Raw genomic sequence first — 19,818 nt, 5'->3', positions numbered from 1 at the left:
ATTACAATGAGACTGTCTGATAGCTGATCGAAAGTAGTCCACGTTTCTAGGTGAAATAAAGTGCAGTAAAAAAAAAGTTTGAAGTGACATCACCATAGGTTACTAAGAGACACTAAAGTGACTATTGACTTCATGCTATGTTACATGGGATATCAGTATACTTAAGCAAAAATAAAAATAAACTGTATGAGAATTATATCAAGACAATTTCTATAAAACCAGTTTGTTCGAATTATTCACAATACGTATAAAGTGACTACACTCTAGATTACTTAGAGACACTTAAGTGGCAATTGTCTTTACGCTCATTACCTGGGATGTATAAAGTTATCAATTCTCTTCTCTCTGCACTACAGAGAGTACATACCTGTCAAATGGCCAAAATATATAAATTGGAGTCAACCAAGTGATAAGACATTTGTGACAATTACTGCTGGGATAGTCACACTAAATATCCATCAATGCATTCATTCATATATATGTATGTATGTATGTATCAACAAAAACACACACAATGCATGCATTACATTAGAGTTTCCCGACTAAAATTAGAGATTAGTTTGTTTGAGGAGACCAATTCTCCGAAAATTTTGCCAGGTGGCAGTAATAGCCGAGCTGGATAAAAGACAATTTTTTAAGATTTTCATGAATTCTTTCACATTTCTCGCAAAACAATAATTAATTATTGTTCATAAAGACCTTAAAATGCACATTTTTCATCCTTGCTCCAGTTCACTAGGACAACAATTTTGAGAAATAGTATCTTAGAATAAATTGAATTTTCATTTCAGTTGGGAACGTCCACAATTTTTTTGTTTGTTCCTCCCTAATGGACAGCCATAAGTACTTGGAGAACTTTAAGTATGTTTATGTACGTTATTTGATTTTATTTTAGCTTGTTATACAGTAATTATGATTATTTATTAAATGCTGAAATTTCAACATTATTGCCATATACAATTTTAATGAAATTCATCCAACCACCTATTTATGCGTTCGTTTTATTTACAAGTTCAAGTAGCATTGCATTTCAAATAACGGTAATTTATGCACAATTCCCAGAATTTTAGGCTCGTTTTGCTATTTAAGTTTTGCGGTTGTGAATATTTTATTATTTTTGACTGGATTTACAAACATTATAATCGACTTGCAGTGTATTGGTTGTGTTTTTCAATTGTATTTAAGCGAAATTATTATTCAGCAAACTTAATTGGCATAATAAAAGCTGTTCTTAATATAAAGTGTAGTTGTTGACATTGATGCATACATATGATGTGAAAATATGGCTTTATATTATTTATGATTTCCACGACCAAATAATGTAGAATTATTACTTTATTTTCTATGCTTGAATGGACCTACAATCGTTGTTTTCCTCTGGTTTTATGTTTGATTAGCTATTTCTGCTTCAATTTATTGAAAATATTTCATATTTCAGTTTAACAGCAAAACCATCGTCATACAATTAAATATGTACTCACAAACGTACTTTTTTAATTCTGTTAAACTCTGTTCAGTAGTTTTTAATAATTATAATTTTTCATTCCTGTCATCCAGAACCACTTAATATTGTTTAAATTATTTCACATAAATGTAGGCTGAATATTGTGATAAATGGATTATCTGGACCAATATTAAAACACTTTATAAACTCTGTGATGTTGCAAATATCTACAACGTGTGTGCAGCACTTATGTATGTATGTATCTGTTAGTTTAGTTATAAAAACGTACAATTCGTTGTCTCATCATCTCCAACACATTATACTGAGTACCTGTGTTCCTATTTATGGATTTAAGTACGTATGGATGTCCGTGCTTGCGAATACTACTATGTATTTGCTTATATGTATGTACTTGTGTTGAGTATTTCTGATAATTACTTAAAAGCTTTAAACATAATTACATTTTTCTTCGCAATATTTTATATCCATTATGTTTCATAAATTGTTGCGTCTCCTCCCGATTGCTCTTGTTGTTTAAATGTCGTTGTCGTGTTCGATAAAATTCATTGATAAATTGAATTTACAATGTGTCAGGCAGGAAGCCAGGCAGGTAAGCAAAGTGAAATAATGACAATGAAAAAAAATAAAAACAATTACAAAAAAAGAATAAATCACTAAATTCTAACTAACCAAGAAGAAAGAATGGTCTGGTGGAGCGAATAATTTATGAACCATTAGCAAAGTATTTATCTACTAAATTTTAGAATTTAGATTAAAACCCAATGCATGTGGCTATTATCGCTCCTCCGTTTTCCACACACACTCTTCCTTTTGCGCTATATCAACAGCTGGGTAAATGTTCAATCATAAAAATTCCAATAATCTTTAACAACTACAGAGACAACAAGAGCTGAGTATAAAAAATAGAGTCATGGGGTGGGGGGTTATAATAAATGACATTATATTCCATATATACTATACCTACTACATAGTACGGATATTGTATTAAACTCACACAACCTGCATATCGTACAGCTGAGAAACAAGCATCGATCGATGCATTCATCCATCCATCCGTCCACTCACTGAAGAAATCCCTGTTTATTGTTTACGTGTTTATGACTTTTTGAACCCACTGATTGATTGTAAAACAAATGCTCACAATGTTGTTTGGACATTTAAACAATTTATGTTGGATGCATTGTTGAAGCCAAATACTACTATTATTACTGTATGGTATTTCACAACACATATGCATATACATACATACTTGTATGTTAGGGTGTCCCCAAACTAAAAATTATTCTTATATTCGCTCCACAATAACAATATTATATTTTGATATCATATATCATTATGATAAAAGTATCTTATTGACAAAAATTTAATTTCCATTTTAGTTTGGAAAATCGACAACTGTTTTTTGGAAACACCCTAATATTTAGATGTATAAAATTTGCATATAACATATGAGTGAATTTGTTAAATAAGCATAAATTGCAATAAATGTTAGGTTGGTACTTATTTTCCACTTTTCCAATTTTCGATGCTCCAGATGCTGAAAATATGAGTCAAATCGGATAACATTTAGAGGTTATACATATGACATAGTAAATGTATGTCATAAGTTTAGAAAACTTATTACAATTGTCCAATTCACAATCGGTGTCGTAAGTTGTATGTCATATATATTTTTCAAACAAAATTTTTCGAAACAAAAACTAAAAACAGTAATTGTGAATTGGACAAATATTTCTATAGCATATAATTTCCTTTTCCATTGACTTTAAGTTAGTTTTTGCAAACCATTATTTATATATAGGGAGGCAAGAATGTAATTAAAACGATAATTTACGATTTCATTGAAATTCAGTCGGCATAGTAAGTTTAATTGTTCAAATATGGATCAAATTATGTGCAAAATCGAGTCTTCAAAACTTAAAAATATAATTGAAGCCCATTACTTAGAAAAATATATAATGGTACTCGCTGGAGCTCCTCAGATGCCGAATGGTTTGCAAGCAAATAGCTCAACATTTTGTGATCTGACGGGTGTAAACTTATTTTATTTTGAGGTGCAGCCTTCTGCCTTTAAATACAGTACATTGTAAAAAAAATTATACATGTATTTATTGAAAAAGTTCACAGGCGTAACCTGCTGTCTATACCAGATAAATTTTTATCGTGATAATCAAAATTGTTAGTGCTTTTGCTCAGACAACTTTGTCTTGACAACAAACGTCATTAATTGTTATGATAAATATTTGTCAAGCATAGACAGGGGGAAAGGAAACATAAATCGGTATGTTAAGATAATCCTGGATAGGCTTTATTAACAGCAATGACTTATTACTATTTTTGTACTTTAATTTCAAATTAATGATTTTGAATGATATTGAATAGTTATACTATATAAAAACAAATTAAGAAAAGGTAAGATTTTCGATGTCTTTTTTAGAAAAAATGCTAAAAAAAACCTGAATGTCAATTATTTCCTGATATTGGTAAAAAAAAAAAATATAGAGTTTATGTTTTCAACATTAGTAGACTAATATCGAAATGAGAAAATTTAAAATAAAAATGTGTTACCTTTATTGAAAATCCGACATTTAAATGTTTTCGGTGGTACTTTTCTACTTTTTTCTACAAACATACGCACACAAATGAATTACACATAGACACGTACACGGATACAGGAAATATAACAAACGATTCCGTTAACAGATAAAAATGGCAACGAATACGAATGAATACAAGAAAATAAATTTATTGCATTTCATTACGTTCGCATACTTTGGCATAAACATTCTTACACTCCTTAAGTGGGAAGTATGTAAAAGAAGAAAAGTGAACGAATTGATAAATGGATGAGTGAATGAATGAATGAATGACAAAATGAAATGAAATGTACGAGTTTTTGTCTGTGAATGCAAAAATGCATTGGTATGTAAATTAAACAATCGAAATAAGCAGGAATGATTTAAGGGACGAATGCAAAAGTAGATTGAAAAATTTAACTTAAAATCAACAATTGAAAATTTCGTGTACTCTGAATTTGGAAGCACTCGTAGTAGTCATTAATTGAATATTTTCCCCATAGATAGGAATTTTATACAAAAGAATTCAGAATGATTTTTATTCGCAGATGTTCGTAAATAAAATATGTATACTTGTTTGTTTGTTTGTTTGTGTATGTTTGTATGTCGTAAATACGTTCAAGAATTACACAAGTTGCAATGAATAATGCGCCATTTACCAAACAAGCGAACAAAAAAACAAACCAAAAAAAAAAGTTAGCACAAAAAATAAATAGTTATTTCATCGCTCGTTAAGAATACAAAATTCTACTTTGAAATTGTTGCAATCTTTCATTATATTGTGGCAGCACAACTCATTTATTTTGTAGTAAAAAAATGGGGCGTTATTTGAAGTTTGAGAAGTTTTAATATTAAAGATTTTAGTATTTGAAAATCTAAATTACACGTTAACTTTGTTTCATCAAGTTCTACAGCAATTTCTACAAAAGAAATAAGATATTTAATTAAGATTGTAAATGCTTATATGTAATTCATATACATCTATAGACATACATAAGTAATAATACATATATTAATAAAAAAAACCATGAAATAAATATTCTTAAACGAAATTAAAAATTCAAATTGATTTTGATATATTCTTTTGATATTCTACACCAAGTGAATACAAAGTAGTGCATGTATAAATTAAGGTGGCTCTTATTTGTCACATTTTGGATTTTCGATTTTAGCAGATACAGATTAAGTTTTATTTTAGTATTAAAATTATAATGGGAAAATTGTTATATTTAAACAACTATGGCTAAATGAAATACAAAAGCTATTTTTAATTGGACTTTTTTTCAAGGTTTAATTTTTATTTTTTGAAAAGGAAATTGCTTAAATTTTAAGGACCATCCTAGTGTACATACGTATATACATATGTAGATATTTATAGCCAAATTATATGTCGATCAAATTCATTGCTTAATAAACTCCAGTATAGATTATTTATTTAAATAATCAACTCTTGTCAAGAACTAAAAGAAAAAATAAATAAATTTAAATTACATTTGTATTTGTACCAATTTAAGAAATAATCAAATAAATATTTTTTATTCTCTCCTTTTTTATTTGCAGAATTTAAAAAATCAAATCATGACTACGAATGTGTGGGTAGAACAGGTAAATTTTTGAGTGTCAACTTAAATTTAACAATTTACATAGTTTTTATTATTTATTTCATTTTGTATTAATTATTTTTTATTTATTTATTATAAAAACCAATATATTTGCAAATGACAGCTGATGTACACTCATACATAACATTCCAACAATATACACTGTATGAATAAATTAAATATTATTGCACAAAATAAAAACTTATCACATAAGTATATAAGAGCGACTCACTGTGAGCCTCAGTTCATGAACGGTTATAACTGGACCCAAAATATTTTGAGAAACAACATATTAAAACATAGACGGTAGACTTTTATTTCATGACACTAGATGACTCTAGAAACATTATTCATTAAAGAGAGCATATTCAAAATCGATCTTTCTTATTAATTTTTTTATCGGCATTCAACATTCTGCTAATATTTTCCAGCGAATTGTCGCTAAAATATAACGTTAGAAAGTTAAAATTCATCTAATACAATACGGATTTCTTATTAAGATAATACCACTAGGGGAACACATTCTACTATCATTAAATAACTAATGAAATTTTTATTTTCAAGACCTCAGTACAATTTCTAGGCGACAAACTTTTCGTCAAATATATTTAAACTAAAGCCCCCTTTGGGTCGGAAGTACTTTTCAGTTCAAGTGCAAATGTAATTGTATTATTTTCTGAGGGTATATTTAAATACTTGTTGTTGTTTTTATTTTAATACAATTATCTGCCATAAATGAAAATTAAATTTTGCCAACTTAAATAAATTAACGCCATACAAATGAATGTATAATTGTTATAATCACAATAACAAACTGCTTTATCAATAGCAATATAAACACACATACATACTCGTACACGTACACATAAATACAACAACAGTGCCAACTCCCGGCAGTTCTAGGAGACTGTCCCGAAATATTGATTTTACCTACCATTGAGGGTGACAACTAGTTACATAACTAGCTAAGCTAATTGACCCTTTATAGCAATAAAACTTTCCTATAGCTGGTCCAAAGTAGTCAACGCATTTAATTCGCATAACGGTTAAATATAGTCAGTTACCTTACCGGTTACTTGATCAGCCACATAACTAGTTATATCATGTACGGGTGCTAATTGACCTTAAATATTCAGTTAAAAAGACATATCATAGACAGTCCATTAACCAATTGCTTGTAAACAAACCTTCCTCCGACAAATCTCCAAAGTGAAAATTGACTTCACTCTAGGTTAGTATACTCGGATGAAAATAAACTGTATGAGAATTATAATAACACAATTTATACGAATTACTCACAAAAAAAGTGCTGTACAAAACAAACATTTAAAGTGACTACACTCTAGATTACTTAGAGACACTTAAGTGGCAATTGGGACGTATAAAGTAATCAATTATCTTCTGCACTAAAAATAATCAAAAATATATAAATTGGGGTTAGCCAGTGTTCAATTACTGTCTATAAGGGATACATTGTCTACTTTCTTAACTGATGGGTTATTACAAAAATAAACATAAATGAAATAAAAATCATTCAAACATACAATAATCGTAAATGCACATACAAATGTTTTTCTGACGTACATATGTACTAAAACATACATACATACATATGTACAATAGATCAGCCCTTAAAATAAATTAGCTTTCTTTAGTAACTAAAACTAACTGACGCAAAACATTAGGCCAATCGTCCATTGGAATAAAGATAAAATTGATTTCAAAATTTATAGCGATTTATAATGTTTTTTTTTATTTTTGTGCAAAACATGCTATAGTAAATACAAATCGCTTAAAAATTTAATGAGTTATGGCAATTTTTGTGATAAACTTGTCTTTCGTTTTTTCGTTTTTTTTTAAAAAAAAAAAAAAGAACATAATTAGCTGCCAATATTTTTCTTTAGTTGGAGAGCATTCTTACTTTAACTTCCCGTAACTCTGTGATTTTCCAACCGATTTTCTGAAACCCTATTGTGTTTAAAAGTTAAAAATCTTTTTCAAAGGAACACATTTATAATGTTTTGAATTTTTAATTGTAACAATACCCTCATATCACTACAAAATACTAAACAAAGTGATTGAGAAAAACTACAAGTATTTCCGTACTCTATGCAAACAAGTACACAAACAATGCCAAAAATGCAGTTGTTGTGACCGGGGTTTCGGGATTTTCGAGAAATCTAAAATCCCGAAAATAATAAGAAAGAAACGTACATAATTATGTCTTTACAATTGAAAGTAAATTTTTTATTTAGCAATTCATTTTTATTAGACACTAGAAAGCATACTATGGCTTCGTCTGCCATTCTGGAACGAATATTGTTTCGGCAGCAGCATAAAAACATCTCTCATATTGGCAAAACCGTTTTCAAACACTTATAACAAATCTGCATGTATTTTCCTCTTGTTCCTTCAGAAATAATGTGATCTATTTATTTAGCAAGTTGCAAATCCACATTATAACTTGGTTTCGTTATTGTTATTTGGGTTTTGTACATTTATTAATATTAACTTTTAGCCTTTGTGCAATCGAAATATTTTCATTTTGTTCGAGCTCCTCTTCTGAGATAAAATCAATTTCGTTTGAAGAGGATTTAAATAGAGTTTTGTTAGATAACTTACAAAAAAAAGTGTAGAATTGATTTTCCAGAGCCCCAATTTAGGAAAACCAAAAATACCGCTTTCCCTTTATTAATTATGTTGTAGCAGGAGTTGAGCTTAACAACTTTGCTGAACATCACTTATCACTATATTCGGGCATGTAGAATGTCAAAATGCATAAAAAAGGCACACAAAAATAACAATATCCCATTTTAGTTATGAAAAACGGGATTTGGAAAATCCCGAAAACCCCGTGTTTTAAAATAAAAAAATTCCGGGATTCGGGATTCAGGATTCAGGAAATCCCCGGGATTTTCGGGTACGGGATTCCCCGTTTGGCATCTCTAGTTATAATAGATACAAGAATCATTCGATAATATAAAAATGGCGAAAATGCTCATATGTGGAAAACATAATAATATTAGTTTGATATTTTCTCTCAATAAAAACTCAAATTTAGATTTAATTGTCAGGAGATGTGATTTGTTGTTGAAAGAAATTTGTAAAATTCATACTACTCCATCAGAAGTTAATTTTGTAAAATAAATATCTGCATATTAGCGGTATTCACAATGTAGAGTATCTGGTAATATAATAATAGAGCATAATAGCACAAATTAAAAACAAAATACGTTAGGAATACAAGTATTTGTCAATAACTAGCTCTTCTGCTTTTTTTACTAGGCCAAGAGCTCCACATCATGAATACCGCTAATGCAGAGTAGTTACCCTACCAATGTAGTAAAGAAGCAGCTTAGCTAAAACCAAAAACTAAATACATTAGAACTACTTTTTTACTTCTTTACACTTTTGCTATTTAAACAATTTGAGCTTATTTTATATTTGATATCATAGTATTTTATTTTGTTTTGGAAATAAATTCAACGTTATTCTTTAAATAAATTTTATAGAAAAAATAAATATAATACAAAATAAAATGAACAAGTCCCAAGAATGAAATCGGAAAGTGCATTAGAAATGCAATTTATGGTTTGAGAATAAATTTATCGACAGCAAATTTTAAGGTACGTTTACAATCTGTAAAATTTTGTGTCACTAAATTCTTCTATTACGGTTTTACCAGTACAAAAGTTCTACATAATGAATACCGCAGTATCCGGACGTTTTTACTAGATACTAAAAAAAGATAAGTACTATAGATGGACCCTTTGAAGTATCATTACTTACTAAGTACTTGCCTTTAATGACATTTCCGTGTTAAAATTACCATCAATTGAAGTTTTTTTTAATTTTTTGTGAAAATCTCAAGATACTGCAATTTAATTTACTAATTACTGAAAAAATTCAGTAATCAGTAAAATTTACTGATTACTGAACTTTTTTTTTCAGTAATCAGTAAAAATTTACTGGTAATGAAAATTATATTTCATTACCAGTAAGCATTTACTGATTACTGTAACGCTTACTGCAGTAAAAAAGTAATGCAGCATGCCCATGTATGGTATGTAGCAATTTTGTTTAAGAAATTAAAAAAGTACCATTCATTACCCAATTTTATAAAATTCAATTGACTTCCCGTTCTAATTCTTAAAATTGTTCATCAGTTACTGCCTGCTTCTCTAAATGCGAACGAACGTTTTCTTTCGTATTTTAAATTGAAAACAACAAATAAATTTATTTTTTATTTGTTTTCAGAAACAGGTAGTTAGTTTTAGTTACTAAACACCAAACTAAGATCCATCAAAGCAAATTCTTTTTTTGTACGGGCCGGTCTAATGTACATACATACACTCACATAATTAATATAGAATACACACATGCATACACTCATTTACAATGTGAACTTTTATCTGTGATTGTGTGGGTGTCTTCATACAATAAAACAAATAAAATTATAAATAAATAAATAGACAAACAGTGAACTAAAAGTTTTTGTTTTCATTTATTTCAGTTGATTTTTGTTATTTTTTCTTTTGTTTTGTTGTGCTCATTTTGCTTTCAATAATTTATTCATATTTTAATTAGATTTTTATGCATTGTCCTATTTTACATATTTAAATGTAATTTTTCTCTTAGTTTTGTTATTGCCGCCGTTTTTATATTTTTGTATTTATTTTGTGTGTGTTTTTTTTTCAGGAATGGAATGATTACAAATTAAAATGGAATCCAGATGATTATGGTGGTGTTGATACGTTACATGTACCTTCTGAACACATTTGGTTGCCGGATATTGTTTTGTACAACAAGTGAGTACTTAATTTTAACGTCATATTTAACATATAATTAATCAACTAATTATAATGAATCAAATCAAATGAAACAAGAACATTTTAAAGACAACACCATGTAACAATATATTAATATTTGTTAAATGCACATGGACAAATCTATATCTAGAGTCCATTCAAAAGGACATGTGTCTCTAATTTCATGTATGTAACGATTTGTTCATGTTGCACGGTGTAATTATTAATTGCAATACGAGCATGTATAATAAATACATATACTACTTACAATTCAAATTAATCTATTGTATGAATATAATTGAGAATTTCCTTTGTTAAGATGTTAATAAAAGAGATTAGTGTTCACGATACGCATTGAAAAGTATTTATTTGAGAAAGTCTATTATACTTAATTAAACTTAATTATGGACAAAACATTGTAAATTTGCGAACATTATTGTTTTGCTTGATTACACTCTACAGCATTAAAGGTATACAAAAACCCCCAAAAGGGTTTTCATAATTCCTTCGAACTATATCGCATTGAAGTGTGCTCTTTTTGTTGTTATTAAAAATTAAAATTATTTTAATTATTTAATCGGAATGTTATTATTATTATTGTTTCCTAGAATGCAATAAACAAACAGTACATTCCGATTAATTAATTGAAATAAACATGAAATTCAAACTTATTTTTCTAAACCAATTGGGATATCAACAATTTCCTTAAGATAAAACTCAATAAAATGGCTTTCACACTGCTTCTTCCTTTGATAATTTTTTCCAATCTGATTCAAAAATAAAAACCAAATTGGCCTTCTACTATTTCAGATAAGATACTGGACACACACCATTCACTCTTTTTTAAGTTTGCCGAAAGCAAAGGAAAAAAACAAAGGGGTGGGGCGGATGTTGTGTGTAAGTGATATGGATAAAAGGGACGGGATAAAAATATTTATGATACCAAATATGTATACAATTTCATTTTTTGTTTCTTGCTGTTTGTATTAGTTGGTTGCTGTTTGTATTGTTTGCAACTTTTTTCAGTTGGCTTTTCAAGAGGGTGTTTTTAGAATGATAATCGTTTGTTTGTAGGACCCATCACTTTATTTACTTTTCCGACTTTTGTGTTGAGTTGATGCTTCTGCTACTGTTGTAGCTTGCTGTTACTGCTACTAATGCTACTACTACTACTACTATTACTGATATTGTTGTTGCTGTTGCTAGTTATCATCAGCTTTGCAATGGATTTTGTTTCAGCTTTTAATACGGTTACTACTGTATTAGTGGTGCTGGTGGCGGGGTAGCAATGGCAACGACAACGACAACAGCAACGGCAATGGTACTTTGTTAACAGTATCACAGTGTACAAACAAATTATTATAATTAGTGTAACTTATACTCAGCTCAAATTTGATGTTTTCGCAAGGATAATTTATGTTAAAACTTGAGAAAGCCAATTATAATATAACAAATTATAACTAATTAACGCTAAACAAGGAAACGGCCATTACAGCCAACTTTAGCGCACTGATATAATTTATAACTTTTTCTTTATTCCTTTCCATTTATTATCTGTTGCTCTGTTTGGATTGCGTTAATTTTAATTATATTCTAAACATAAATTCAAATATAGAAATAAATAAATATTAAACATATACATAACTCTAATACAAATAAATATTATAAATAATTTACACATTTACATTTACATATTATGTATGTTTGAATGAATGCATATTATATTTGGTATTGTAAAGAAAAATCCACACAAATATAACATATTACATTATATGTATGTGTATGCAGTATATTTTAATCCATTATTGAAACATAGCAATTTCAGTTCGAAAACGGATTACTGATTTTTATTTTTTCAAAAAGGAAACCAATTTCTGTTTTGATTATAAAATATTTTTTTACAAAATGTACATCCAAATGCTATACAAAGCAATCTTGTTTTATTTTTATCCATAAAATTAACTCTGCATATACTTCTGTATTATTCGTTACTGTTTGAAAATTAATCGCTCAAATGAAAAGAACGAATAAATAATCTCTCTAACGGATGTTAGATAAATATATATGTATATAAATTAGAATGTCTCCGAAAAAAATTTAAAATTTTCTTACATATCTAACATGAACGTATTTTATTCTAGTAACTACTGTTTTCAAAGCAGTGCAAATGACGAACGAAATATGAGAAAAATTGTATGATATGGTGGAACTATTTAAAATACAGTTTTAAATTCAATTCATATGCCATGTATTCAAATGATTCGAAAAAGCTCGATGATAAGTTGAAGGCATAGTACAAAATCAGTGCATTAATTTGTTTTAAATAAGCTTTCGCGCGTGGTTGAAGAAATAAATTTCGTTTTATTTACAAGAATAAATAGCCAACATATCAATTACTCATGAAAGCAAATGTGCAATTGTCGTTTCAAACAAATTGTAAAATGTACGACAAATCAGTTTTATCATACCTTCAATAGTTTCTGAAAAAAGACACTGGTCCACATTAGACGCATAGTCCACAATACCCGAAGTTACTCTACATTTTCTTTGAAATTTTTTAGATAACTTAAAAATAAAAAAAGTTATTTTTCCCAAAAAGTAGCGAAAAATCGCCTTTTTAACTTATTTTAAATTAAAATACATATAACTTTGGAGTCAATCACGATTTTTAAATAACTCATTCTTTGTTTGACATATACATTTGTTGTAAGTCCAATAAAAGAAAAATGGAGAAAATCGGGATATATTTGGATCCGCTGTTATCAAAAATGTGGAGTAGGGTGGGTAAAAACGTTGAAAAAATACTATACTTTTCAATTTTATCATTATATTTGCATGCGTTTTACTATGGATACCCAGGTATGTGCAACTTTGTAAATGGGCTTTATCTTCAAAAGGGGTGATCCTATCCTAACCAAACTTGGGACAATTGCGGAAAACAGTTTTGGCTAGGATTTCAAGTCGATCCGAAAATCTAATTCAGAGATACAGCATTTTGAAAATGCAAAACATACCCAGGTATGTTGCCGTTGACATAAAGGTTAATGAGAGTTCAAGCGTATTCCAGTGAACATTTGTAGAAGCTAGGTCATATTGTGGACGGCTTTTTACAAATATCTTCTGAGTACACTGAGCCGTTCTAATATATTGTGTATATGAATATTTTTTATTACATAGCCCACGTACACCCACGTTTACATAAATATTATATGTATATGCAGCAATGTACATAAATATATGAATATATTGTTCTACTAATTATAAATTATAGCCGTTTGTGTCAATTAAAAACAATGAAAACTGTTAAGCCTGAAAATATGTAACACATTCCTTGGGCAAACAAAAAATACAAACGCTATAATAAATTTTAGATTATTTTATAACAGCAACTGCAACCAACATAAATGTATTGACATCCATGCAAAATAAATAGCAAATAAATAAATAAATGAGCGAACCGCCAACCGACCCAGCAGTTCTTGGCGACTGTACCGAACTAGTGATTTTACCTATTATAAATAGCTACGTGACTATTTATTTTGAAAGGGGGTCAATTGACCATATATAGATTACAAATCGACAATCTAATAGCTGGTCCGAAGTAGTCAATGCATTGGATTCACATACCTAACTGCTTACTTGATTAGCTCCAAAACAACATGTTCGGGTGCTAATTAGGAACCTTGTAAGGTAACAGACTCTATGTGAATTCATGTAACTAGTTGCCAACCTAAATGATAGGTAAAATAGTCTCCTAGAACAGCTGGGTACTTGTAAAACTGATGGGGAATGGGGAAACCGCCAAAGAGAAACTAACCCACACACCGACACATATTTGCCAAAAGGCATTGACAAAATAATGGTAATAAAAATGAGAATGTTAGATAGATGGCGGTGTTGTAATTTATAAAACACAAAATGCGTATTTTTGTTTTTTTTTTTACAATTAAGATATTTATTTAAATATATGTATGTATGTACATACGAATGCATTTGCAATTGACACACAATATACATACTTTTCTAAATAGACTGAATATGTATATGAATTTGGTAACATTTTACTCATTCCATTAAATTGATAAAAGTGTTTGGTGAACAAAGTTTCCACCATGAATTGGTATATAATATGTATGTGGTATGTTGTGCTGGTGTTTTGGTTGAGTATGGTATTTTTATTTTACAAATATGAATGCTAGTGACCATGATGACACTGTATGCACCGCAACACATAACTCAAAAACCGAATACATACTTACTTGTATGTATGGCAGTCTGTCTGTCTCATTTTAATGCAACATAAAATGTCGTAACTGTAAATCTGATGGCAAACATAAAACAAATATAAAACAGCAGAAAACCACTTTTAATTTAGAATTTAATTTAACAAAAAATTAATTGTTTTAGAGATTTGCAAAGCAACAACTGTACTCGTAACAGGTATAACCATTCAACAGCCCAACCGGGGGAGGGGTGGTGTGGTCGGTTAGCCCATGAATATAAACATATTAACACTCTATCCTCTCGTTAATTCTCACTCATTCACACTTACTGACTATGAACTTCCATAAACACATACATCTGTACATATACATATGTATCTGCAAGGATATGCATATTCATGTACATAGGACATAGGACATGTTTAAACAAGTTTGTTTATAGTTTGTATGCAGTTTTTCTATGGCACATAAGAGTAAAATTTGTTTTCATTTTCCTACTTTGTAGTTTCTGTTTTGGATTTGAATTCCAACCACACCACAAACGGTTGGTATTCAGCTGGGATCTCAAAGCACAATAATTTATTGGTTTGGTGACACTGTCACGCACTGTTTGCTCAACACTTGAGACCTTTCGCCAAAAACTATGTATGTATTTATTCTGTATACACTTTTCAGCCAAAGCTCTTCCAAGCCGCCGAAAACACAGAACAGTATTGTATGTTTTCACTGCAAATGCAATCATGCCAGAAATAAAAATCTATAAACGTTTACACTACGGAATGCATAAACAAATGAATGTAGGAAGATTTTTGCTTTGCATTGGTTGCAAGCATTCATTTATTTTGTCATTTATGGCATAGAATTTTAAACAAATATTTCAATACATGTATTTGAATCTCTGCCACCTCTTTCTCGCCCAGTTTTTGTTACTAAAAACAAAACTATTAAAACAAACACTTAGTAAAGCAATAAATTAATATTTGTGTAAAATTTTTATTTTTTTTTAAACAATTTTCCTTTTTTTGCATTACAAATTTATTATGTATACATCCATACATACAGCAAAAAAAAAACAGATTTATAAATTTCATAACCATAAAAAATATTTATTTATTTATTTGTGTATTTGTTGTTCGGCGATGTCTGTTTACCACCAGATTATATTTTGGTGTATATGTGTGTAAAGTACAAACGAACACACTCATTGAAAATGTAAATGTAAATCTGTGTGCGTGACAGTGTGAAGTACATTTGATTGGGTCTATTTGAATGTGTATGTAAAAGTTTCTTGTTTAACTTGGATTCTTTTTTTATACATTTTAATTTTTCCAATTTCTTTTTTCTTTTAATAAATTGTACAAATATTTTTATTTGTCTTTTTAGCTTGTTTATTGAATGTCAACCAAATTTATCTGCGTTTTATGTTGATTTTATTATGCGTTTATTGTTTACATTTGTATTTGTATTTGGGAACATCCATATTATCTGTTTCTGTCTCTGTTCATATTGTCGGATGTGATTATTGATAAATTTTTTATTAATTGATTTAAATTTTATTTCATTGTAATTAGAGTTTCCGTATTGCAACCCAGAGAATAAACAACAACAACAACATTTTTCTTTTCTCACTTGTCAAATCAAACGTTTTGATACCCAAGTACGATATTTACCAGATTAAATGTCCGATAACATGCGAACTAGTGCGATATTGAAAATAAAATTAACAAACTACTTACATATGGACAATTCCATAACATCGTACGTGACATTTGTACGCCTATAGAGTGGAATAGCTTTTGCAAAAATAAGAGTATCTGAAAAATAATTTGGTCGTTATGTTGCATTCAGAGGATACTATATTTTAAAATAATAAAGAGTTCTTTCGAAACATTTTTGTCCAAAATATCGAGCGAAATAAGGGTATATCGTACGTAACATAAAACGGAAGTCATTTTGAGGTACATGTAGAAATATGCGAAAATTTTCGAATCCTGAGAGGCATTATATTTTCTTTTAATTTCTTACACTAAACGAAATATTTTTCTTTTACAATCCATTAATAAACAAAATTTAATATCGTACGTGACATACCGTACGTGTCAGATTTATCTCTTATATAAACAAAAACTAAAAAATTAATGTAAAATATACATTTGGTTTCAATAAACAATTTTATAATATCAAATAAACAATCAGAATCAAATTCATTTCATACTGTATGCTAATTGGGGACTTAGTTTTAACATAGAACATGCCAATTAAATTAAAAAATTAAATATAGTCAGTTTAAACAATTATTATGACAAATGTTGTAATAAGCTCTAAATACTTACATATAGTAATATTTTAGTGTTTTCTCCTATTCAAATCATCTTAAAAAAAAGTTTAAAGGGTTTTTGGGGTTTCGGCCGTGGTAGTCATTCAGTCGTGGAATTGCTCATATTTATGTCTTAAATTAAGTAAATTTTTAAATTTACTTTCAAAATAATAATAATTCTCATAAAAAATCCTTAAAAACTCGCATATATTATGGTATATCACATTATTAAGAACAAGCTTGGAAATAATAAATATAGTGTCATATGCAGCCGGCAGATCCCTTTCAAATGTTTTAAAAAAACTAAAGAAAATATTCTATTGAAAATTATCCAGCTTTAAAGTTTGGGCTATCACTAGACCCAAAATAATTTGGGATACATCCAAAAACAAACCATGGTTTATTTTCAGGGATGTAAGAAAATCATTTTTTTCTGTTCATTATTCATTTTAGTATTGAAAATGAATAATAAATTACAAATAAATTAACATTTTTTAGAAATTATATAATAAAAAGCAGAAAAAGAACTTATTTAATTATTTACAGATCAAATATACATTAAACAATTTGAAAAATTTTTGAATTTAGAAATTTAAATACATGTAATGAAATTTTGTATGTTTGTACAATGAACATACATTAACATCTATGCATCTATCAATACAATTTAGAAACTCTTGAATGATTCTTGAATGAACTACAACAAATATAAAGCTGTTTGGAACCTTGGAACACCAATAAATAAGGAGTTATGTTTTCAGTTTATTGTCTGCAAATATGTTAAATTTCAATACAAGAGCAGCTCTGTGCTTTAAGCAGAATAACCAAGATTGATCGAAACTATTGACAATATGTAATATTTAACTTCACAGAAGGATATTTTAATTTTCGGTCATTACATTTTCAAAATTTTTACTATAAAATCAAACAGTTTGCTAATTATGTTATAATAAAAAACTATTTCAAAAAGTATATTTTAAAGTCAAGTACCTCGATGTAGATAAGTCTGACTGGATTAGGCTAAGTACGTTCCCTGAATTATAATATTAGTTTATTTGTTGCGTATCTTTTTTTTATAAAATAGATATTATTGTATATAGTAACAAGGTATATAGTAAAAATACTGATAGGAACATCTTATTGAAACGTATTAACAAAATTTCAATATTTTTTTTTCGTGTGTCATTTCCGGAAGTAAGCCTTATATGTGAGCTATGACTAATCATGAAACGATCGTCATGAAATTAAGAAAATTATGATTTCCATAGATACCAATCATATTTGTAATGAAATTTATTTGTATATCAAAATATGGAAACATTTATGTTGAAGTCATTTTCGGAAGTGGCCCTTGTATACGAGCTATTACCAATTGTCAACCGATCGCCACGAAATTTCAAATCGGAAGAGGAAGTTTAAGTTATTACGAAAATAATTAAGAGCCATCCAAAACAAATCAATTTTTTAGGGACTGGTTTAATGTACGTGTGTAGTATGTATACATAAATATGTGTGGAGTATGTATGTTTCTAGATTTATAATCCCAAAAGTGCTTTGTTTTGTCTTCATTATGAAAAAAAATAAATAGTTTTTGCTGGTTTTTAATTAAATGTTTGCTGTTGACAAGTTCATTATGTAAGAGATCTTCTACTTCTATTATCAATGAAATATTTTTAGACCATGTGTCGTCGCCAAAGCATAAAACCAAAGAAAAAAACTCTATTTCAAACTATGATTAAAAGATAGAGAAAATACTCGTTAAATCAAAAAGAAACCACACACATACGGACAAAAACTAAACTCCAGCAGTTAAGTTAGTTGTTGGGTAGATGAAATTACAAGCGTATAAAATGATATTATAGCTACAAATATCTTGTTTAAGATTTATATTGTTCTTAATGAAAACAAAAAAACTTCCCGAAAATGTTAATACTTTAATCTCCTAAGAAAAATATAAAATCATTATGATTAAAGCAGATTATTTGTATCAATTTCCGCTCAATCAAATGAATTTGTTTACAATGATTATTTTGCATTAAATAAAATGAGATGCGTATAGTGTGACTGTGTGCCAGCAGCCCAGCCCGACTTATTTCGTTTGGTTTTCTCCCATCTTTATAAAAACAAGAAGACGAGAAAAGCAACGGAACAAGAGCAGAGCTCAGATAACGACAATGACACGTAGGAAGGGTTCATTAATGTTGTTTACTTTCTACAACACAGATTCATACACACATACACAAACTACTACAATATAATGAGCAAATGCCTTCTTCCATTTTGCACTTTGTATCGAAATGATAAAAAAAATAAATAAATATATTGTGCGGTATAAAAGTGTCTGTTGTCTGGGTCTGTTGTAGCAACAAAAAGAAAACAAGTTGAGAATTAAGTAGCATTTTGTTTTTCTTTTTTCCGTTTTCTCCGGTTTTTCTGGCTGGAGTGAATTTTAATTTCTGAGATCATCATAAAAATTAATTGCTGGAATTAAGCAGCATACAAACGTTCTTTGACTTGCTAGAAATTTTATTTTATTTTCATTTCATTCCATTTAGTTTTTCATTTTATAAAATTTATTTTTTTTTTTTTTTATTTAATTTTGCTAGGCTTATAATAAGAGACATTACAGACTTAAATTGTCTGTACTTTACAATCACTTCTTGTGTAACTAAGAGCTAAATATACAAAAATGGCAAACAGCCAGGACTTTCATAATCTATGTATGTGTGTGTAGATGTGTAAATATATGCGCGTGTATAGATGACTCTGAATATGTATTGCTAGTAAAACTAAAAACTCAACACGATTTTATATATATATTGCCATTT

The 19,818-nt window shown here is 28.7% G+C and overlaps 1 protein-coding gene across 1 annotated transcript in view; it reads left to right on the top strand.

Annotated features, from left to right (window-relative positions):
- Positions 1-19,818, top strand: part of nAChRalpha1 (nicotinic acetylcholine receptor alpha1) — a 97,780-nt gene that overhangs the window by 64,921 nt on the left and 13,041 nt on the right. The window contains exons 3-4 of the mRNA XM_065498641.1: positions 5,602-5,646; positions 10,341-10,450. Of these exons, the coding sequence (XP_065354713.1) occupies positions 5,602-5,646; positions 10,341-10,450 (155 nt within the window). The remainder of the gene's footprint in view (positions 1-5,601; positions 5,647-10,340; positions 10,451-19,818) is intronic.

Source organism: Calliphora vicina, chromosome 1 (assembly GCF_958450345.1).
Source record: "Calliphora vicina chromosome 1, idCalVici1.1, whole genome shotgun sequence".
Lineage (NCBI taxonomy): Eukaryota > Metazoa > Arthropoda > Insecta > Diptera > Calliphoridae > Calliphora > Calliphora vicina.
The sequence above is the reverse complement of the archived record's forward strand: the minus strand, read 5'-3'. Positions and strand labels throughout refer to the sequence as shown.